This window comes from Microcaecilia unicolor, chromosome 9 (genome assembly GCF_901765095.1).
Source record: "Microcaecilia unicolor chromosome 9, aMicUni1.1, whole genome shotgun sequence".
Lineage (NCBI taxonomy): Eukaryota > Metazoa > Chordata > Amphibia > Gymnophiona > Siphonopidae > Microcaecilia > Microcaecilia unicolor.
Genome location: NC_044039.1, coordinates 172,570,430 through 172,594,334, shown reverse-complemented (window position 1 = coordinate 172,594,334; position 23,905 = coordinate 172,570,430). Strand labels below are relative to the sequence as shown.

The window sequence follows — 23,905 nt, the reverse complement described above, 5'->3', positions numbered from 1 at the left end:
GTCAATAATCAAACAGAAAACCTGCTATCTGTTTGGAACACTTCAACATTATAGGTTTTAAATGCTCCAGAGTGCCGAAATAATTCACCTAGAAAATATGTGTCTCCTTGGTTTTCGGCCAAGCTACTCGAAATAAAGAGAATTTGTCATAGACTTGAGCGTAGCTGATGTAAAACCAAGGATGATTCAATGATGGTCAGTTTGAAGCAAGCTATGAAATTATATAAACAGGAATTAAGCTTGACCAAAAGGACCTACTACTCGACTTTAGTGGAAACTGAGCGACCACATTTAAGGAAAATATTTGGAATATTACAAAAAAAAGTTGACTTTGCTTTCTTCTCTTAGTACGATTCAACCTTCAGCGGAGGTTTTGGCTGATTATTTTGCTTCTAAGGTTAGCAATATCCATCAACCATTTATACCTATTATGGAATTTAGCCTCTGCTATTCTGAATCTCATGATCAGTTAGTAGACATTCCAGCAGACAGAATGTGGACTACTTTTGCCTCTGTTACTTCTTTCACTTTATGTCTTCTGGTTATCAAATGCAGGTTGTCCTCTGGATATTACTCCCTTTTTTGTTGTTGTTCAAAGATCCCTCCTCTGAGTTGCTAAACTGGCTTGTATTATTTGTGAATGTCACTCTTGGTCAAGGTTGGTTTTCTCAGAATATGGGTAATATTGTATTGACTCTGATACCAAAGAAGACTGACGCAGATTTTCCTAAGTTTCTAATTTCAGGCCGATAGCAAATATACCATTTTTGCAAAGCTAGTTAAATTTGTAGTTGTCAGAATATATGATTGAACATTATCTATTATATAATTCACATCATGGGTTCCGCAGCTTTCATAGTACTGAGACCATGCTATTGTCCCTGATTTCCGAGGTAAAGTGGGTGCTGTGTAAAGGAGGAGAGATGGTGCTATTACAATTCGATATCTCAGCAGCCTTTGATACTGTCAATCATGATATGTTACTTACTTAATTGTCTGACTTTGGACTAGTAGCCTTTGTTTTTCATTGGTTTGAGTCCCTTTTTGAAGAATAGATAGTATCTAGTGCTGAAAGATGGAATTTTTCATCCCTCTGGATACCCCCTTGTGGAGTCCCATAGGGTTCTTCTATCTTTCCACTTCAGTACAATTTATTTATGAGCTCACTTGGTCTAATTTCATTAGACCCAGGTGAACTGATATTTTCTTATGCTGATGACATCTTTCTATTGATTCCTGTTGGCCATGATATTGAATCCACTTCTAGAATTATCAACAATAGCATTGAAAAAATTAGGAGGTGGTCCGCTTCAGTATGTCTTAAATTGAATGTTGATAAAACAAAAATGTTCTGGTTTGGTATAAACTTATTTAATATTCCTAAGTTTGTTTTGAATAATGAAGGGATTCAGCTTAATGATGAGAGAGTTTCAAAAGTGTTGGCAATGCTGGATAATTTGTTACAGAACAAGATTACATGTATGATCAGCATGTTTTGAAAATGAGATTCCTATGTAAATTCATAATGCATCTCAATGTGCCTTCTGGAATACCTCTTTTGTATAAGCATGATTTGCAAACCCTATGTTAAAACATTTTATTTTAAAAAAAGGAGAAATTATTTTTAAAACAGACTTATTTTCAATCATAGCCTTCTGTAATAATTGATTGTGGAGTTTATTTACAATAATATTCTTATCAAAAAGGGATTCCTCTTTGTCTAGAAACAGGGAGAGAAATCCAGGTCCAATCAATTTCTGCTTAGTCAGAAATGAGACAGCCTGAAGTACATCAATTCTTCTGGCATAAGAAATCATTTTTGGGCATAAAGAATCTTCTCCATATTAATTGAAAGATCCTTGTTGTTGCTGACTCAGATTTCTTCTTTGCTGAGTCGACACTGATGTTTCACTGTTCTACATATAGGGGAATAATTCTCTTTATTTTCCATCTTCTCCTGAGTTTTGAGAATGTTATCTGCAGCACTGCTTGGTTCACCTGCAACTTAGAGCCTCTGCTTGCAAAGGTCAAAGAGCAACCTCATCATATGATGCTATCTCTAGATTTCTGAATGGTGCAGTTATGCATCTGTAAATGTTTGTTAATTGCAGAATGTACAAAATCACCTCTGCAACCAATTTACATGTTTACTTCTAACTTAAGATGTGGCAGAGGAATCAAAGGAGGTGAACTTGGAATGTTTAAGAAGGCAACACCTCTTCTTTTGGACTCTCACCATGGCAAATAAAGTGGGGGGGGGGGGGGGAGAGAACATGGTGTCATATTGTCCCTGGAAAAACAGTAAACAAAAAATACATCTTCATTCTGATGAAAAACTACAAGAATATCCTGGTCAATAAGAGGGAAAATGTCTTAAGAACATAAGAGTAGCCAAACTGGGTCAGACCGATGGTCCATTTAGCTCAGTATCCTATTTCCAATAGTGACCATGCCAGGTCACAAGTACCTGGCAGAAACCCAAATTGTGGCAACACTCCATGCTTCCAATCCCAGGACAAGTAGTTCCCAGGACATGGGAGTAGCAAAAGGTAGCGGACAGGTATTTGAGATTTCCTTTCTCAGAGTTCATGCCCCATCAGTTACCCTGATGGCTCGGCACCCATGGCTGGCAGGAACGCTCTTTATAGGGTGGCCAATAATCCACCCCACCTCTTTAGGCCCCTCCCCCTGGTTCCAGAAAGGTCCAGGCCCATAACTCTCTTCACCTGTCTCTCCCCAACTTTGACCACTCCCCTAGTGGCCCCTTCCGGAAAAACAGGTCCTGGATCCTGAGCACCCCCTAGCTGTCCCTCCGGGTCACTATGGGGACGTACCTCTCTTGGCTCCCTCTAGTGACCAGAGTAGGCATTTTCCCGACTTTCTGTAGGAGAGCGCCTTCTGGCGGCCTACTCAGGGTAGGGCAGTCCTGTGTTTATCTACAATATGAATGAATGAGACTTGCATATAATGGAGGCAGTGTATGCAAATCAAGTTCATGCATATATGGATGTCCTGAAAACCTGACTTACCTTACCTAGGAGTTGATCAATTTTTGGTTTACCTTGATAAAATATGCACTAAATAGGCACTTTTGTTGAAATTTGTTTAGGTTCTCTGGGATCCTTTTTCTAAGCTGCAGTAAAAAGGGCCCCGTGCTAGCAGCAGGGGCCATTTTTTCCGCGCACTACAGCCCTTTTTACCACAGCAGGTAAAAATGCCTGAAAATAGCCATGGCCATGTGGTAAGATTGCTCTTACCATGTGACTATGCGAGGGGGAGCACTTACTGCCACCCATTAAGGTGACAGTAAGGGCTCCCATGCTAAACTGGCTGTAACTGGATAGCGAGGGGCGCTACCTGAGTACCGCCAGGTTAGCACTATGCTAGAAAATAGCCAGCTATTTTCCCTAGCATGGCAAATGATGTGCACTGGGGCTGGAACTACCGCCAGCGCCTGCGTAGGGCTGTTAGTTCCAAATTAGCGTAGAGTACGCCCATGTTGGGCTTACTGCCACTTTGTAAAAGGGCCCCTCTGTTATAAAATTAGCCACTATAGTGTATATTTGTACATTAATTTAGATATTTGTTTTTGCTGGGATTCTCAGACTGAATTTATACTCAGGAAGTAAGATTCTGCTGATATTATCCTTGCAAGTAAGACTTAAGACTTACTGTTAGTCAGCCAAATTGTTTCTTGCAAATCATAGGGGGCAGATAGGCCAGATAATCCATCTGTGCTGAAATTTGACTTTTCTAAATTCACCGTTCAGATGGGCCATATGGCCTCCAGTGTTGCCCCTTCTTTTCACTCTTGCTTTTCTTGACTTTCTCGTAAATCCTTCTACCCTTCTCTTCTGTCCTCACCCATAGTAGTGCTCCATACACCCCAACATTTCCTTGTAAATGCTGTTTCTCCCTTCTCCTTTGTCTCCCTGAACCCAGAACCTATTCATTTCCTCCATTTCCTTCACCCAGATATATTTTTCTCCACCACCATTGCTGGCTTCCACGTCTCTTTTGTATCCCTACCACTTCCTAGTTCCCTCGCACTTGCCTTTAATTGTCCAATTGTTCTCCTAGGGGGCCTTTTACTAAAGCATGGTGTGCACTAAATGCTGCATATCCTATTTTATACCTATGGGCTACACGGCATTTAGTGCACACTGATGTCCGTTATCATGCACTAAACTTTAGTAAAAGTGCCCCTTGGTCATTTCAGGTAGCCTCAGCATTGTACTTCCATGCATGCCTCTCTAAATATAAGACCACAACTAAACAAAAGAAGGTTACAAACCACTACTTTCAGATCAAATAGCCAAAAAATAAAAAACAGTGGCCAACTGGAACTGCATTCAAATGAACACCCACTGCTGCGAATGTAACTGATCTCAAATCAACAATATTATTATGAGAAGAGTATCAGCATCATTAATCATGGACTTTATATTGGGTTATTAGCCAGCTTATTTTTGAAAGAGAAAGACACCCATATTGTGACCTAAATCGGGAGATGGGCGCCTTTCTCTCATGGGTGCCCAAATCGGTATAATTGAAAGCCGATTTTGGGCGCCTCCAACTGCACTCAGTCGCGGGAACGAACAAAGTTGACGGGGGCATGTCGGAGGCATGGTGAAGGCGGGACTGGGGCGTGTTTATTGGCCGAGGAAAGATGGGCGTGCTCGGCCGATAATGGGGGAAAAAAAGGGCGCCAGAAGCGAGAATTTGGGTCACTTTTTTGGACCCTTTTTTGTCACGAATAAGTCCCCAAAAAGTGCCCCAACTGCCCAGATGACCACCGGAGGGAATCGGGGATGACCTCCCCTGACTCCCCTAGTGATCACTAACCCCCTCCCACCAAAAGAAAAGAAGTTTAAAATTTTTTTTCTCAGCCTGTATGCCAGCCTCAAATGTCATATCCAGCTCCATCACAGCAGTATGCAGGTCCCTGGAGCAGTTGTTAGTGGGTGCAGTGGACTTCACCCAGGTGGACCCAGGCCCACCCCTCTACCTGTTACACTTGTGCTGCTAAATGGGAGCGCTCCGAACCACCCCCAAAACCCACTGTACCCACATGTAGGTGCCCCCCTTCAGCCATAAGTGCTATGGTAATGGCGTAGAGTTGTGGGCAGTGGGTTTTGGGGGGCTCAGCACCCAAGGGAAGGGAGCTATGCACCTGGGAGGTATTTTAATTTTTTTTTTTTTTACTTTTTGCAAGTGCCCCCTAGGGTGCTCGGTTGGTGTCCTGGCATGTGAGGGGGACCAGTGCACTATGAATCCTGGCCCCTCCCACAACCAAATGCCTTGGAGTTGTTCGTTTTTGAGCAGGGCACCTTTGGTTTCCATTATCGCTGAAAACCCATACCGCCCAGCTCAAATCCGCCCAAATGCGATGCATTTGCCCAGCACAAACTGTATTATCGAAATAAAAGATGAATGCCCATCTTTTTTGAAAATACGGTCTGTTTTGCCCCTTCGCGTACCCGTCCTTCGAGATATGCGCCAATGGAGATGGGCATTCGTGTTCGATTGTGCCCCTCCACGTCTCTTATGGGACATCCCATTCCAGGCCTCAACCCTAAGTCGCAGCTTATTCAATCATTTACTCTTCTCATATGAGCTTAAAATACTGAACTACACGTTCAAATACATATTTCTACAGAAACACTATAAGCGATCAAAAGTAGCACTTAGCTTAATTCATGAGAACAGCCGTCTATTCATGAAATATCTTGACTCGACGATCTCACCAACACTATTCATTGCAATCATCCTGCAGTAACGGTTGTCTTATTACTAGCGTTTCGGTAGGGCACTCCTGCCTTCTTCAGGAATCTTGCCAAACTCGACAATAGATCGCTCATCATCAAAACCACTACTGGGTTTAACTCTCACTCAGCATTTTTTTGATTTGAGATCAGTTACATTCCCAGCAGTGGGTATTCATTTGAATGCAGTTCTAGTTGGCCACTATTTTTTAATTTTTTGGTTCTCTAAATATATATGCATATTTGTATTTTTAAGAATGTTTATAAATTTAGCTCAGAGAGCTACAGTGGTGGAAATAAGTATTTGATCCCTTGCTGATTTTGTAAGTTTGCCCACTGACAAAGACATGAGCAGCCCATAATTGAAGGGTAGGTTATTGGTAACAGTGAGAGATAGCACATCACAAATTAAATCCGGAAAATCACATTGTGGAAAGTATATGAATTTATTTGCATTCTGCAGAGGGAAATAAGTATTTAATCCCTCTGGCAAACAAGACCTAATACTTGGTGGCAAAACCCTTGTTGGCAAGCACAGCGGTCAGACGTCTTCTGTAGTTGATGATGAGGTTTGCACACATGTCAGGAGGAATTTTGGTCCACTCCTCTTTGCAGATCATCTCTAAATCATTAAGAGTTCTGGGCTGTCGCTTGGCAACTCGCAGCTTCAGCTCCCTCCATAAGTTTTCAATGGGATTAAGGTCTGGTGACTGGCTAGGCCACTCCATGACCCTAATGTGCTTCTTCCTGAGCCACTCCTTTGTTGCCTTGGCTGTATGTTTTGGGTCATTGTCGTGCTGGAAGACCCAGCCACGACCCATTTTTAAGGCCCTGGCGGAGGGAAGGAGGTTGTCACTCAGAATTGTACGGTACATGGCCCCATCCATTCTCCCATTGATGCGGTGAAGTAGTCCTGTGCCCTTAGCAGAGAAACACCCCCAAAACATAACATTTCCACCTCCATGCTTGACAGTGGGGATGGTGTTCTTTGGGTCATAGGCAGCATTTCTCTTCCTCCAAACACGGCGAGTTGAGTTCATGCCAAAGAGCTCAATTTTTGTCTCATCTGACCACAGCACCTTCTCCCAATCACTCTCGGCATCATCCAGGTGTTCACTGGCAAACTTCAGACGGGCCGTCACATGTGCCTTCCGGAGCAGGGGGACCTTGCGGGCACTGCAGGATTGCAATCCGTTATGTCGTAATGTGTTACCAATGGTTTTCGTGGTGACAGTGGTCCCAGCTGCCTTGAGATCATTGACAAGTTCCCCCCTTGTAGTTGTAGGCTGATTTCTAACCTTCCTCATGATCAAGGATACCCCACGAGGTGAGATTTTGCGTGGAGCCCCAGATCTTTGTCGATTGACAGTCATTTTGTACTTCTTCCATTTTCTTACTATGGCACCAACAGTTGTCTCCTTCTCGCCCAGCGTCTTACTGATGGTTTTGTAGCCCATTCCAGCCTTGTGCAGGTGTATGATCTTGTCCCTGACATCCTTAGACAGCTCCTTGCTCTTGGCCATTTTGTAGAGGTTAGAGTCTGACTGATTCACTGAGTCTGTGGACAGGTGTCTTTCATACAGGTGACCATTGCCGACAGCTGTCTGTCATGCAGGTAACGAGTTGATTTGGAGCATCTACCTGGTCTGTAGGGGCCAGATCTCTTACTGGTTGGTGGGGGATCAAATACTTATTTCCCTCTGCAGAATGCAAATAAATTCATATACTTTCCACAATGTGATTTTCCGGATTTAATTTGTGATGTGCTATCTCTCACTGTTACCAATAACCTACCCTTCAATTATGGGCTGCTCATGTCTTTGTCAGTGGGCAAACTTACAAAATCAGCAAGGGATCAAATACTTATTTCCACCACTGTATATGTGCATGCTGTTATAGTTATCAGAGCATTTGAAAGTAAAATTGATAGTAATTGCTTTAATTTCTAACTATGTTAGCTGAATAATAATGGTGAACAAAGACAGCAATTACTAGCTAACCTACTTCTGGATTATATGCAATTTATTTATTTATTTATTTTTTGCATTTCATAGAATTTCAAGAATAAACATGAGCTAATGGGTTCCACCTACAGTCAAAGCTAAGAAATCACTATTCTTTGCCAGAAATTGTATAACAGAACAGTTAAATGGACTGAATGACAAAATGTTGGGTTCTTTTTCCAGTGTTTGCTAATCAAATTACAGTCTTTGTTTCTCTTTGCATGTTCCTCACTTTCACTTGTAAATTACTAACTTCATCACATGGCCCCACAACTCCACACATTAATTTAACATTTTTACTCTTTGACAAGGTACATTACCAGGTTGTTAGCAAAAAATCTGCATGTGCACACAGTTTTAATACTAGATACAAACAAGCAACTTTAGATGAATTAGAGAACCTGTAAAACATACTTTCTAGCTGCATTTCTACTTCTTCATGTTGCCCTCTACTCTGCAGAATTAGGAGATACTAGTAAAAAAGGCCTGTTTCTGACACAAATGAAACGGGCGCTAGCTAGGTTTTCCTTTGAGTGTGTATGTTTGAGAGAGTGTATGTGAGAGTGACTGTGTGTGAGAGAGAGAGTGAATGTGTGTGTGTGTGTGTGTGTGTGTGTGCTCCTTGGAAGAAAAAAAAAACGTCTGTGTGCTTGGTTTTGAGTGTATGGGAATGACGGCTGTGTTGGGGAGTGGAAACAGAGATTAACCAATGGGCTTCCTTGCTCGTGTGTAGTAATCGTCATGCACCATGGCCGGAGTGGGAGAGGAGAGGGAGGGCGGTGGAACGGTGAGCGAGCGGCTGCGGGAGGGTGGGTGAGGGTGACTGTGGCCGGGGGGACGGGGTACAGCGCCGATGTTGGTTGGTTTTGAGTGTATGGGAATGACGGCTGCATTGGGGAGTGGAAACAGAGATTACCCAATGACAATCCGATTTGTTGAGTGTCATTGCTCCGCCCTCAACGTCATCACGTTGTGACGTGGGGGCGGGGCAGACACTCATGGGATCTTGCAACTACAAATTTAGAACGTTGGAGGTGCCTTTTATATATAGAGATGTAGTTTGCACAGTCTTAACAGATCAGAATTACCAGAAGAAAATGGCAATATGGTTCTCATCATATGTATATTTTGTGATCAAACCATCCCTTATACCATTCATTGTTGTTTGAAGTTACTGGCTGCTTCCCTCTCTCTATGCACAGCCCTCTTCAAGTTGAACATATTTGTTTGTGTAACCATGGATAGTTAAACCTTTTGCTAGTGACTGTTCCTTTCCCCTGCTTTTCTGAATCCACTTGTAAACTGACAGTGTCTCTGTGTGATGAAAGTTATTAGTTCCTGGAATATGAACTCTTAAGCATTCATCTCCCCCGCCCGCCATGCTAGCAGCTGCCTGTGCGATAGTGCTGATACAGCCCATTCAAAGTGTTGGCATTACCACCTGGCTTTGTAAAAGGGGGAGGGGGCCAGTTTGTAAATGAAGGCCTTACAAAATGGCTGTTCCAGCAAACTGTATATCCCACAGGATACATTCTGTTTAACATCCTCCATTCTAGTTTACTGCTAATACTGTAATCCTCTGCTATCCTTAGGTAATTTAATTTATACCTGACTAAGGTCCCCTTTTACAAAGCTGCGGTAAAAGGGGTCTTGCAGTAGCATTGGCATGTGGATTTGCCGCACGCCAAGGCCCCTTTTACTTCAGTGGGTAAAAGGCTTTTTTTTTTTAAAAAGGAAATGACCATGTGGTAACTGAACCACTTGCTGCGTGGCCATTTCCTGGGGAAGCCCTTACCACCACCTATTTAGGTAACTGGGCAGCTTGCGGGGCTGCCCGACTACTTCTGGGTAAGTACACGGCGCTAAAAAAATAAAAAAGTATATTTTAAGCATCAGAAATGGCATGCGCCGGGGGCAGGCACTACCGCTGGGCTCCTGCAGTAGCCCAGTGCTAGTGCCAAAATAATGCGCGGATACCGCTGCTTTGTAAAAGGGGCCCCAAGTTTCTTAATGATTCTCTGCAATGAACACAGATTTCTCTTACAAATAAAAGTAAAGAAATTGATTATGTAAACCTTTAATTTGAGGCTGTGTATATATAGGAGACAATTCTATAACAGGGTGCACGACAGTCTATTCTATAAAGGAAATTAAGTGCCTACTTTCCTTTATAGAATACTAGTGTAACAGTCAGTATTTTAGACCCAAGCACTAAAGCCAGCAATACAGCTTACACCAAAATTCCAAAGATATGCTCATCATAATAGTATTCTATAAATTACGAGCATGTGTGCCCCACCCATGTCCTGCCCATACTCCACTCAGCTTCCATTTGCATGCTATAGGAGATAGTGTGTTTAGCTTTTGAATAATCATAAGCCACTTCCTTGGCATTTAGGCACATATGTTGATATTCTAAAGTTTAAACTTATGCACATATATAGTCTAAGTGTAGGTGCTCTCTTTATAGACTTGGCTCCTTATAGTTTTCTTGAACAATTTGGGAAAGAATGGAAAAATATTAAGGACCTGACTTTTACCTGTGTGAGTAGTGCAGAGCTCCAGTGTACTGGAGGTGAAGCACTATAAGGAGCTAGAGTGACTAATGTGATTGGTTGATAGGATTTTTCTTATGCTGTGTATCATTCCTATACATGAAAAGTCTCATGACTGGGAAGATTTGAATTGGGCTCTGGGCTTTCAGGAGATTTTGTAAAATGTTTATTATTAATGTGGTACAAGTCTTATACCACATTAATAATAAACAATTTACAAAGTGTTGGCAAATTTTGTACATTAAAATCAACAGCCGGGACTATCGTTATCAGTAAAAGCCACAGTATCTCATTCTTCTTATAAATTTGCATAAAAAATGAAGCCTACCTAACTAAAGAAGTAATACACAGTACTTACTATAAGTATTATACAGTATTTTACTAGATTTTATAATACAAAATATTGAAATGTTTATCTGAGAACTGTGAACAAATAGGATATAGGATTGTAATGAATCATACTTTGTCTTTTTAGTAAGAAGCTGGATGGAGAAACTGAAAGATAAGGTAGGAAAAAATCTCTTCTCTAAATTTATTTAAAGAATATAATTGCTTTTATCAGAAGCAGCAGTTGTAGGATTCTGGGGTTCTGAGACTTTGGTCCCTGTTCCAAAGGGAGCTTTTTCCATTCTTTATGAGGGAAAAATGTTTTAAATAAGACTATTTTATTTCTTCTGTAGCCCTTTTAGATTCTTGTTTTGGGACAAGGGCTTGCTGATACTACAGAAGCACCATTGACACAGCCCCTCTCCCAGCTTTCAGGAGAGGAGTCCTAGCCATTTCAGAACATTGACATCCACTGGTGGTTTATGAGAACTTGTGCTAGGTGGAACTATAATCATCCATAAGGAGAATGAGGGAAATCTCAGAGGAAAGAAATGGATAAGGGAGGTCAAGCAACTAAGCAAGAGGGATAGACAGAGAGAAGAATTGGGCTATTTTTGGGTATTGGGTTGGGGAATGCATAAGAATGGTATTAAACCCTAGATAAATGTGAATAAAGGTCATGGTGCCATAATATAAAACACATTCTGTTTCTTCCCTTAAACAATAAAGTTGAGAAATGTGCTTATGAAAGATGGAGAGAATTTTTATGTAGTGACTAGTACACACTGAGCAAGTTCTGTATTCTAGTTGTTACCAAGTAGGGGTGGTCAATGTTTTTTTTTTAATGCTGGCTGTCGAAGCTGAATTAAATCCAGATATTCAGTACCACTATCTGGATGGTGACTGGCACTGAATTTCTGGTTTTGGAGGTGATTGGCACCATTGTCCAAACAACAGTGATATTGAGATTATCTGGATAGTAAACCTGATAAAATTGGATGTCTTTTTGCTTCCCTAACTGTATCCAGATTTTTTTCATACTAGGGAACTGAATATTGTTGCTAACCAGATAACTATGAACTCTACCTCAGCTCTGCTTATGGACCGTCCCAGCACTCTCCAGATAGAGTACCAGGGTGGTCCATAAGAGTATCGAGTTCTGCAGAGGGCCACTGAATATCCACAGATAGTCATGGCTAAAGGAAATATCTGGTAACTTAACTTCTACAGTTATTTGGATATTTCCCTTTGAATGTTGATCTATACATTTTATAAAAATTCATTCAATATTGCATGGATGAAAGCCATATTTTTGCTATAGATAAAAAGATAAGGAATTTTATTCTTCTCTTCTTATGTAGGCAGGATATATGTCAGGCATGCTGGTTCCTGTTGGAGTTGGTATAGCTGGAGCATTTTTCATTTTGGGAGCACTCTACAGTATTAAGTTTATAAGTCGCCGAAGGAAAAATGGCTACAAGAGGCATAAGAAAAAGGTACCATAACGACAAAAGAGACTATGCTTCCCCTCTGCTTTTCTCATGTCCTGAAAAGAGCCTCATCTTGCAACACCTTGCCTTTCCACTCAACTGTGTTCATGACTAGTGTTGCACTCTGTGAGTTAAACAACTACTTAAAGATTAGCAGTTTAATACTTCTCTCTCTTCTTTCTCAAGCAGAGAGAATTTAACAGCATGCAGGATCGAGTAATGCTCCTTGCTGACAGCTCCGAGGATGAATTTTGAATCTAATCGTGACACTATTGTGATATCCAATGACATTTATACCGAGAAATGAAGTTGTGCTAATTCACCTGTATTGGCCAACTGTGTACTATCCTTTAATGGTTTCTGCTGCACTGAGAATAAAATAGCATGTTGTATTCTTCACAATGTTTAAAAAAAAATAAGAAAGAAATCAGTCATACTCACATTCTGCTCCTCTACATTATTATATAAGGTGTATTTCCATGTATTGGTCAACATTGAGATAAACTAGTTCAACATCCAAACAGATTAACTTCCAACTTTTTATTACAAAGAGGTAAACAAGTAACTTACTGCAGGTAGTAAAACAAGAGTGCTGCACTGGCAGGTTGAGTCCTTTTGCTGAATGCCTGAAGAGATGAATGCCGAATGCCTGGTAAAAGAAGGATATGTATTTCAGGGACTGAGAGGGAGATAAAGAGACTGTGAAGTGCTTGCTTTCTAAGCCCAAGATGGAAGTTTTTACACTAGACAGACGTGCAAAGGAACATCCATAAGGACTAGGGTTTCTGAAATGACCAACAAGGTCAAAGGTTGAACCTTGGGCTGAGGCATGAAGCCAGGCAGGTGTGAAGGAGACCGGAGGGAATGGGTCACATTCAACATTTAACCTATAAAAACAGATGTTCCCACTCATCCTATAATCTTGTATGCCAGAATTTATGTTTAGCACGTAAAATTGCACGTGCAGGCTATAGAATACCTACAGTTATGCATGTAACTCATTGACAAATTAGCTTGTCAATTGTCACTAGCAACCAATTATTAGTCATAATTGGTATTAATTAGTGCTAATGGATACAAATTTGCAGTTATGCAAGTAATTGCACATAATCTGAATTCTGTAACCTTAGCGTGCAAATTCTATAGTGTATAACCGCAAGGGGGTGTGAACATAGCAGGGGCTTGGGTGGGTCAGGGGCATCCCCAGAACTTATGCACTAAGGTTCTAGAATACTGACAGTTACATGCCCAACTCTAGCATTTAGTCACGGACATTTACACCAGCCATTGACTTGGTGTAAGCGACCATGCCAAAACATTGATGCATAACTGCAGACATGCTAGTATTGTGTAATGGCAATTACATGCATGATTGCTGATATAGAATTTGTGCTTAGTGTACACAATCCTGGCGCCTTACTTTTAGCAACATGTACAAGATTATACTCTATATGCCCTAGCAGGAAGTTGCCGCCTGCTCCAGCTTACAGGTTTGTCAGTACAATAGAGAACAAAATGTAAACATGTACATACAAGTTATGAGGGTAGAACATTCCATGCAAGATATCTGTGGATACGACTATTAATTAAATCTTATAAAGCATCAAGCACATTATAGGTATGCAAAACCCATACTGAAGAATCAGGATCTCAGTTGTCCTTGGAATTTTCTTCATTCTGCAGGATCTGAAATGAAAACCAGACAATGAGCAACATTGGACAACATTAAGAGAAAAGGTTTCTGAGTTCTTAGCCTTCTGGGGAAGACAATTGGTCCATATTGTTCATTTAACTTCCTGAGGCATGAGTCTGATGAAGGGGTTCATTATCTCTTGTGGAAGTGTTTAGTGTCAAAGTTCCTAGGTGATGCCAAGTTTTCACTGATGACCTACAATCTTGCAGATCTGATGGCTGCTTCAGTAGAGTGTTTATTATAGTGTTTGACTTGCTTGTGGTACTAGCACCTAGGCAGAAGGAGATGTAATGCCAACCAGGAACGATCAGTGGGTTCCTCTTGTTCTTATCTAATTCAGGCTGATTTGATCTCTCAGAGGCTATTATTGACATAAGGTTCAAGAGGGCTATCTTTAGGAATTTTTCCACTTTGTTGATGTATTCGAATTCTTCAACATATATTTGTTGTATGCAGCCTAAAATGGTATTCTCTGCTCGAGAGAGCCCATTGACTTTGTGGGGCTTTGAATTGGACCTGTGCTTGATCTTTTATCCAATGTTTGTGCAACATGGATGAGGTATGCTCTGGCTCTTCTAGGTGTTGCACATTTTGAAAAGTGGTTGAAGAGATGTGCTTCCAGGTTATCACTAGAAGGAATGCTTGTGGCAAGGGCAATTACTTCTGGATGGACTTCTGAGTCAGATTTGAATTCCATAAGCTCAAAAGAGTTCTCCAGAACTGGGGTTGTATAGTAAAGAGAAAATCTGGTCATATCAACCATGTTGTTTGCATCAGGTGGTCTGATGAGTTTTGGTCAGTGGGCACATAATGCCATTGTTCTGGTCTTTTACCTGATACATTCAACCTTATTGTTTACATATACATAGAACCTGGTTTTATTGTGTCTTGCAGTCGGTGTAGAATTTGACCACATCTGGTTGATGGTCTGTTTCAAAGGCAATATTGCTCCACAAAATTCTAATCATGGAAAGGTGTAACTAAGGTAACTTAGCCTTGCAAAAGATAAATCCCACATGGATTATGCCTTCTGCATCTGTTACCTTCAATTAGGCCACTGCAGCTATTGCCTTTACAGAGGTATCTGAGAATATGCAGATCTTGCGGTGGAACACTGCATTAAGAAATGTAGAGGAATAAATACCTGTAATGTGGTGCTATTCAAGAATTCGTAGGGAATCTTTCCATGCTTCCCATTTTTTTGCCTTCTCGAGGCAATGGAGTGTTCTTAATGAAAGTTCTTTCAGCACGGACCTTCCTTTTATGGTAACTGGAGCTACAGACTCTAGCGGTTCCTACAGACAAAACACCTTGACAACTATATGGTTTTTTTTGGGTTGAGACCTGTAAGGTGAAGTGTTTTTATTTAGGTTACAACTTAGTCTGAGGCTGCACTTAGTGAAAGCATTACTACTCTCAAGACCAATATATTTAAATCTCTAGCATGATCTCCTAAAGGGAATGCTTTAATTACCTTGAAAGCTATTTTGTGCAGCCTTAGATTGGCCTCTGTTAACGTTGCCTGCATTCTTGGCTGCTTTTTTTCAGGGATAGGGAGTTCAAGCCATCATCTACATCAGTCTCTTTTTACAACAAATTTAGCATCTGAGCCATACTTCTTTTCTCCTTCTTGTGCTGCTTTCTTTAGTCCATAGAATAGATGGCAACTGCAGGCGCTGGATTGTTGTTGAAGACATGGACTCACATTCTGTATACTACAATCTCATTATTGATGATATCATCACAGTACCACATAAATCTTAAGTAGCATTTTGTAGTCTTTGTGGATGATGAAACAGTAGAACCACTTCCAATTAAAGAATTTCATCCCATTATCTGATTATATTCTATAAGGGTATATGCATTGCCATCTATAGCTTGTTTCATATACCCACTTACTCTTTTCCCATTGTCTTTACAGCTTTCACAGGTTTTGAGATTATAGGGACAGTAATCTTCACATATGCCAAAACAAGTCATACAACTCTGACCTTTGCTAGTGACTTGTTGCTTTGATTGTCCTTGATGACATACATCTTCACTGACCTCTCAGGTTATTCTTTAGGATATACCTTGGTGAAGCATAAATTCCCACTGTGGCTTTCTCCATACACTTCCATACATTTGGGGGTAACTTCAGTTGCTGATGTCTTGTTTTCATCATTCTCCCCATCGTGACCCAGCATAGGGCTGAGGCTTCTGGGGGTTAGTTATCAAACCATCTGAGTATAATGTGTTGACATGTTGGTTGCTGCCACACCTTGTTGACATGTTGGTTGCTGCCACACCCTGTATACTTGTTAGTTGCTATACAGTCTTTAGCAAGATGGTTTGTTGAACAACAGCATTTATAGCAGATTTTGTACTTTTTGATCAAGTCTTTGCATTATGTTAAGTGTTTCTCTCTAAGTCCTCAATAGTTCCTCAAAGAGTGATGTTTCTTCTGTAAAAGGCATTGTCAGTCTTGATCCTCTTACTCTGTAGGAGATGTAAGACATCTGGGTGATATTTCTGCCATGTGCACAGATATGGGTTTCCTTATATTGCTGTGCTTCTTAGCTGGCCTTCCAGCTGAGAAGTGGCCAGTCTTGTTTACTTCAGACACGTCAAATAAGAAACTAGAATCATTTCTCCTCACTGCCATGTCTTGAACAAAACTTTAGAAGAATACAAAGGGAGCAAAGTCCAATTCAGGGGCATAGCCAGACCTCATCGGGAGGGGGGTCCAGAGCCCGAGGTGTAGGGGGCACTGTTTAGCCACCACCCCCCCGAGCTGCCGCCACATTGGATCCCCTTGCTGGCCTGCCAACGATCCCCTTGAACCCCCCTCCCGCCACCAACCCTCCCCCGTCGTCGTCGCCTGCCCTGCTGCCACATCAGATACCTTGTTTGCTGGCGGGGGTCCCTGAACCCCGCCAGCCGAAGAGAGTCTTCTTCAGCGCCGGAGTAGCGCTTTCGTTCAACTAAGTTCCTGGTGTGATCAGCTGTTTCTGATGCCTTACGTCCTGCACGAGGCTTATGATTGTCCCTTTTGTACTTTGCACCATATGAGAACTATTTCTCCAGTATATCATATGGCAGCTTCTCTATGATTTACCTTATGTCATGAATTATGTGTTCTGGGAAGTACAAATCAGCTTTAGCTGTCTCCAGCTCCAAGAGTAGGTCTCCAAGTTCTTGCAACATGCAATTGTCTTTGGTTGATGTTTTGGAACATTTCTCAGTCCTTTCAAACTGCTCATTTTCAATCACTTTTGGGCTACCATAACACTGTTTGAGCATTCTCCACATTTTTGCTAGTCCCACAGAAGGGTTATTTATATAATCTGATTTTAGCTTTTTCATGCATTCTGAAGATCCCAGCCATCTCACCATCAGACTGATCTCCTCCTTTGGGGTAATGTTCAGATCAATAATGGCATCCTTGAAATCAACTTTCCATTCTCTGCGGTTCTTGGGACAGTCATTTCAACCTTTTCAATCTCTCTTTAAAAGAGCATACCAAAAAGACCAACCCAAGTGAACATACACTACACAACTCGCCTATTTAATCTCAGAACTGTTTCTTAAAATCTGCTTGTATACTACCACTTTGTTTTTATCATCATACTAACCAAGATCATGCAATACTAAATGTTTATGATACTAACACTTTTCCACTACTCATGATGTATTGTAAGCCACTTTGAGCCTGCGAGGTGGGATAAGGTGGGATACAAATGCAACAAATAAATTCTAAATTTTTTTTAGCTTCAAGGCAAACTCTTCTTTACTAAAGCATGTGCCTGCTTCCACTTCAGCACACATTCTGGTAGTGCCTGTGCTTGTGGATTAGTTTGAGTACACTGACATTATTGACCTTGAAAATATTGATGTGTGTGTGGAAGAGCTAGAGCACTGCGATACAGTTTCCTTAAGGAGTTCCATTCTGTTTTCTGCCTCCATTATAGCATCTTCTATTAGGCTAGCAGACTGTCTCTCCTTGTCAGCTTCATAATTTTGCCTGACCTTATGGCTTATTAAACTACACTAAATTAAACTTGACAGTTCTTCTGGATTGATTCTGCTCTTTCACTGGCTGAGTATAATCTGGGTTTTTATGCACTGCATTCAGAGTATTTTTTGGCTCAGTTTGAATATTTGCTTTAGTAACAATGTTTGCATTAATCTTTAAACTGTGCTAGGGATTTTATTGAACTGAATTGAATTTGTTATTTCTAATCTGCCTTTATCCAGGGCGGAGCACATACGAACATACAAAAAAGTGAATTAACAAACCACAAAATCAAATTACAAAAATAATTCCAGCAAAAAACAGTTCCAGCAGAAATTCCAGCCATTAATCTACACCACTCCTTCAGATGGAGTCATCATAAAGTTGAGTGCTTCCTTTAAAAAAGGCTTCCTTTCACATTCTTTGTAACCTGTATGCATCTTATTTGCTTTATTACATTTCTCCATTCCTATAGGGCCCTCCTCTTATAGGAGTGTTCTCATAATGGGCATTTCCGTGCATTGCTCAATAGTGAGCTAAATAGTTCATCATTCAATGGAGGAGACTTGCTTTCTTAATACCATACTATTTATTATAAATAAGTAAATACATAACTTACAGGATGAGTTGTGTATGGCTGGATGTTGATTGTTTGACTGTCAGACTGAAAATATGGATGTGGAATGCTTGGTAAAAGGAGTATTCCAATTCCAGGGGTGGAGAGAGAGAGACTGTGATGGGCTTGCTTTCTAAGCCCATGATGGTGAGGTTTGTACTAGAGGGAAGGGTGCAAAGGAATTACCCATAAGGGCTAAAGTCTTTGGAATGGCCAATCAAGTCATAAGTTGTACCTTGAGCTGAGACATGAAGCCAGGCCGATTTCAGAGGGAATAGGTCAAATGCAACATTTAACCTATGAGAATAGACATTATGTGCCTTGGCAAGAAATTGCTGCTCGCTCCAGTTTACTGGCTGTCAGTACAATACAAAATAAAATGTAAACATGCACACACAAGCTGAGGGGGCAGAACATATTATTCAAAGTCCAGAAAATGAAACCTGTTTGGCATATCCTTCTATTAAATTGTCATTTTATTCTGATTAGCCATATAAATCATGACATTTTAAATCTTTTCATTTTGGAATGGCAGTCTTTACCCTGCTGAATATGGTAGATGCTAGATTCTATTGCTGAATTTAAATGACCCTCGTACAAAGGCAATAACATTCTAAAACACAGAGTTCTTTTTGCTCATTATGATGGGTTTTACTTTTCCATCAGTAAAATGCAGCTCAGAATCAACTTCCTTCATCAGGGAAATGTATAAGGGTTTTAAATTATGGTTTTGCTAGTTGTCTATGATTGACACCCATTTTTATCCCCCCTTAAGCAAAATTAGCAGGCACCATGGCCATTCCCACAGTTGACAGGACTCCTTTAAAAAGTACTTTTATGTACTATTTATTCTGTTCATTTTATTACAATTATTGTGGAAATAAAACTGTTAGAAACAGCGAGCAGAACACAGTGTACTCACAGAAATAGGATAAAAAGAAAGGATATATATTGACAACAACAAAAATAACTTTATGCAAGCTATGATAGTACAGTTTAATTTGTTTGTTTTTGTTTAATGTAAATGCTTACTGTTTTATTGAGTATTGCTTTTTTAGCTTTTTTAAATGACTGGCTCTCTATATATAGTTGATATTGTTTTGGTAAATCCTGAAAACACGTTTTCCGATGTAGACTCCCCGGTAATGTTAGTGCTCTTTCGCTACAGTATGCAGAGTACTTGAGCAATAATCCCTGATAGACGGGACATTTACATGTGGTTAGTGCGAGGTGAAGGTTCAAGGAGAAGACAAGCACCTTTAACCCAGGCAGGGCATTAATTGTATGTAAATACCTTGCTTAGCGGGAATTATTGCTAAATTGTATGTAAAAACCTTGCTTAGAATTATTGTTACCATGAGCTAATATTTATTTATTGTAAACTGCCTTGATGTTTTGATTCAAGGGGCAGGCAACATAATAATAATAATAATAATAATAATAGTTTTACATATACTTTTGCATAAAATCTATTTTACTGTTCTGGGATCTTGCCAGGTACTTGTGGCCTGGATTGGCCACTGTTAGAAACAGGATACTGGGCTTGATGGACCTTTGCTCTGTCCCAGTATGGCAATGCTTATGTTCTTGCATTTTGTTAACAGAGGTGTTTCAGCCACTTCTTTAACTTAGAATCTGCATGGACATTTTATTTAGCTGATAATTATGCATCAAAGTATGTGACATGAATACTGGAAGTCTTTTGTATGCTGTCAGTAAACACATAATTTTTTGCATGATGACATTGTCTATAGGCTAAGACAGCTGATTTTTTTGTTTTGTGCTGATCAATGCTAGAATCAGACAAAATGTTGTATTTGTACAGTAATAAAATTATGAGTTTGCAAAGAAAAAAGAATTGTCATGCCAGAAATACAATTTGTCCTCAAATGCTACAATAATTTTTTCAAAGAAAACTATGGTTTTGCAATAAATATTGGCAACAAACTTGACAAACGGTGTAATTGTTTCTGTGACATCCTTGGTTATGCAGTTTGGCTGGTTCCCCCCCCCCCCCCCCCTCCCAAGAGTTCGGTATCTTAAATAGCCAGCATGTTTGTTTTTTTTAGTGTTGCAAAAAGGTATTAGGCTGCTACGCAACTATTTTCAAATATATTAATGGGATTCAAATCTGTCTATGTGCTGTTGATGTCTTTTAAAGAAAACATATCGTAGTCTTTGGTTTACACCACAAATCATTACAGAAAGATGTGGCAAAAGATTTACAATCTTTTTTTTTTTTTTTGAAACAGGCACAAATAAAAGAACTTGCTTACAAAATGCAGTGGGCAGTATATTCAGTTCAAAGTCTATTTGGCTTGCAACTTGAGGTTTGGAAGCACAATTCTTTGTGTATATGAACCATACCCTCTTATTACCAGTATGAGAGTAAAGGGACGATTTGAATTCACATTAAGAAGCTGGCTTTGAGACTTTTTAGTAGGTGAAGCTAGAAGAGTGATACAGATTATTCAAGGAAGAGGTGGGGAGGGGGATAAATGTTGTGCATCCTAGTTTGAAGCTAAAGCAGAAAGACCAACAATTGGATGACTAGACTAGGACTTACCTTCAAAGCAACTCACTCTTCTTAGCAAGGTCAGGAGTAGAGTAGAACTAGTAATGCTTGATGTACACAGTGCTGTACCCATTATATTTAGGTACTTTTTCTGTATTTACAGCCTCTTTGAGAAGTCCGTTTCTTCTGCAAGGAATCATTACAGCAATAATATACAGGGACTCCTGAGGCAGGCCAGAGTGGCCGAAACACGACTGATGTTGAGTCCAGGATTTATTAATACATTTTTGTTGTGAACTTTCTTGAGTCCAGTAAAAGTTTCTTGACATCATCTATTTTGTCTCCTTTGCTGTGACATTGTTCTTTACGTGCTAATGTTGCCATTAGCTCATGAAGAAAAAAGAAGAGGTTCACACCTTCCACAAATTCACCAAGGAGAACGAATGCACAGTGGAAGAAAATCCAATCTAAGAAACCAGTCAAAACTCACAAAATGAAAACTCCAAGTAGACTTTATTAGGACCCTACACGGTCCGTGTTTCGGCTATAGAGCCTTCATTAGGGGTCTAAAAACATAACATACAAAGTAAGAATAATATATATATTAAAAATTCTTAATTTTTGATTTTTAATATATATATTATTCTTACTTTGTATGTTATGTTTTTAGACCCCTAATGAAGGGGTCTAGCAAGGGAGCTCCACCATACTCGCAGCTGCCCCAGCTGCCTAGCTTACACCATCAGGCTTGAGTACCCCGCCACCAGGCCGGGGTAGCATAGCTTGCCACGGACCTCCCACTCTAACAGCTGCGGCCTGTTGTGCCGGAAATATCTCCTCTAACACATTCTGTAGGTCGTTGTTAAATAGGTCATTTCCTATGGCGGATAGGTGCGTACCATCCTTCCAGAATAATCCCTCGCATAGTTCATCGGCCCATGTGTGTGTGATCTGCCACCCGCCCCTAACCATTACCCCCGCTGCAATCTGCCTGTTCACTTTCTTTCTGGGTCTGCCCCAGATCTTCCAGTGTCTGTGCCGCCATCTTGGGATTATGTCGGACCAGACAATATGAACATTGGGAAAAAGTTGTGAAATTAGTGACAGATTTCGCTCGGCAACGCAGACTAAGTCAATGCAGGGGAGTGTTCTGATGTCGTTTCCCCCCAGGTGAATTACTACAGCTGCGGGGGAGGCAAGGATGTCGGCTTTGCGGCGGAGTAATGGCACCAGCTGGGGCCATTTCATGCCTGGCACGCCTGACCAATGAATTTTCACTCCTCATGTAGCCAAGCCTAAATGTGCGCCACCTGGTCTTGTCTCGGCTTTGCGTGCCGCCCATTTAATGAACGAGTGCCCGACGATCCACACAGTTGGAGACCCTGCAATATAGAATAATGTGTATATTACTTAGCACCCAGAGGGACCCGGATTACCAAGTGACTTATCCCTTATGTATCCCCTGTAAGCGTCAGACTTCCATCTGCCTAATATTTGAATGGATGTCGGCGGGAAGCCTAGAGCTGCCGCGCATGTGGCGGCTCCTATCCTAAAGGAATGCGTTCCAAAGCTCTTTGGGTTGCGTCCTGTCTTCAGCAAGCACTTGCGCAATACTGCGGAGAACTGGAATAGGGTCAATGGGGATCTATCCTGGTGTACTAGAAAAGCTTCGCGGCCTACGGGCCTCATCGCTAGGTACTTTCTGACATTTTCTACGGGACACGTCTGTAATGCATCCACCTGGGTTAAGGTGACTGACTGCCCCCTGCCCAGTTAGTCCGTCTTAGATCTGCGGATTACAATCCGTAGTGTATTTTCTGACAACTTGACCCCATCTAGCTGGAGGCTCGCTGCAGCAGTGTTTTTCTTGGATGTAGCTACCAATTCGCATACCCTCAATGCCCCAAAGAAGGCCAGTGTGAATGCTGCTCGGAAAAGCCGAGTCTCGAATTCTGATGTGCACACTGACTGCAGTGCACGCCAGATTTCCAATAGCAAGTCATGCGTGATTGGTAGTCTCCTATCTGGTCTAGCGCCGCATTTGCGCCGCCAACCCTCCAGTAATTTTTTGGCTAGAAACCTGTTTCTTGGGTTGCCCCATCCCGCTTTTTTTGTGAAGAATGAGAATGCGGTTAGATGTCTGGATACAGAACTATGGGACCCTCCCGCCTTTTTTGTGCGTATTATGTAGTCCGCAATCGCGTTGTCCGACACTGGTCTGTCTTGCCATCCCCGCGTGTGCAGGAAGGCGCTGACCCTCCGGTAGCCCGCTGTGTACGTTGCCCATGTTCGTGGTGCCAAGGATTGTTTCAGCAATTGCCAAGCCTCGGGGCTCCGAACTTCCAGAGGTAGCTGGGCACCGGCTCTCCCTCCGCCGCGGCTTGTGGTGCCAGTTTCCGGAAGTCTTCCCACTTTGAACGAGAAAGAGCGTCAGCAATTGGGTTACTTGCGCCAGGCACATGTCTCGCGCGCAAAAATATGTTATTAAATATGCACAGCATGACTAGTTCGCGCGCCAGGTCCACCACTCACGGACAACGCGCGTTTTGCCTATTTAATATGTCTACTACTGCCCTGTTATCCGACCAAAAAACTACCCTCTTGTTGCGTAGTTTGACTCTCCAAATAGCTACCGCAACTACTATCAGGAATAGCTCCAAGAACGTGATGTTTCTAATAATGGGATGTTCTTTCCAATTTGGCGGCCACACGTCCGCGCACCATTCCCCCTGGAAGTATATCCCAAAGCCGATGCTGCCTGCCGCATCTGTATACAGCTGTAAATCGTTATTGGATATAGGGGCGTCTAGCCAAACTACTCTGCCATTGAAATCTCTCAGGAACGTGTACCACACTCTGAGGTCTTCTTTCATGGCCTTCGTCATCCTGATATGGTGTGAGGGCTTACGCACTGTTGACATTGAGCTGGATAACCTGCGCAGGAACG

The 23,905-nt window shown here is 41.3% G+C and overlaps 1 protein-coding gene across 1 annotated transcript in view; it reads left to right on the top strand.

Annotated features, from left to right (window-relative positions):
- Positions 1-16,574, top strand: part of ARMH4 (armadillo like helical domain containing 4) — a 190,913-nt gene extending 174,339 nt beyond the window's left edge. Inside the window, exons 6-8 of the mRNA XM_030215271.1 lie at positions 10,799-10,830; positions 12,012-12,146; positions 12,327-16,574. Coding sequence (XP_030071131.1) covers positions 10,799-10,830; positions 12,012-12,146; positions 12,327-12,395 — 236 coding nt within the window. The 3' untranslated portion in view covers positions 12,396-16,574. The remainder of the gene's footprint in view (positions 1-10,798; positions 10,831-12,011; positions 12,147-12,326) is intronic.
- Positions 16,575-23,905: the final 7,331 nt, after the last annotated feature.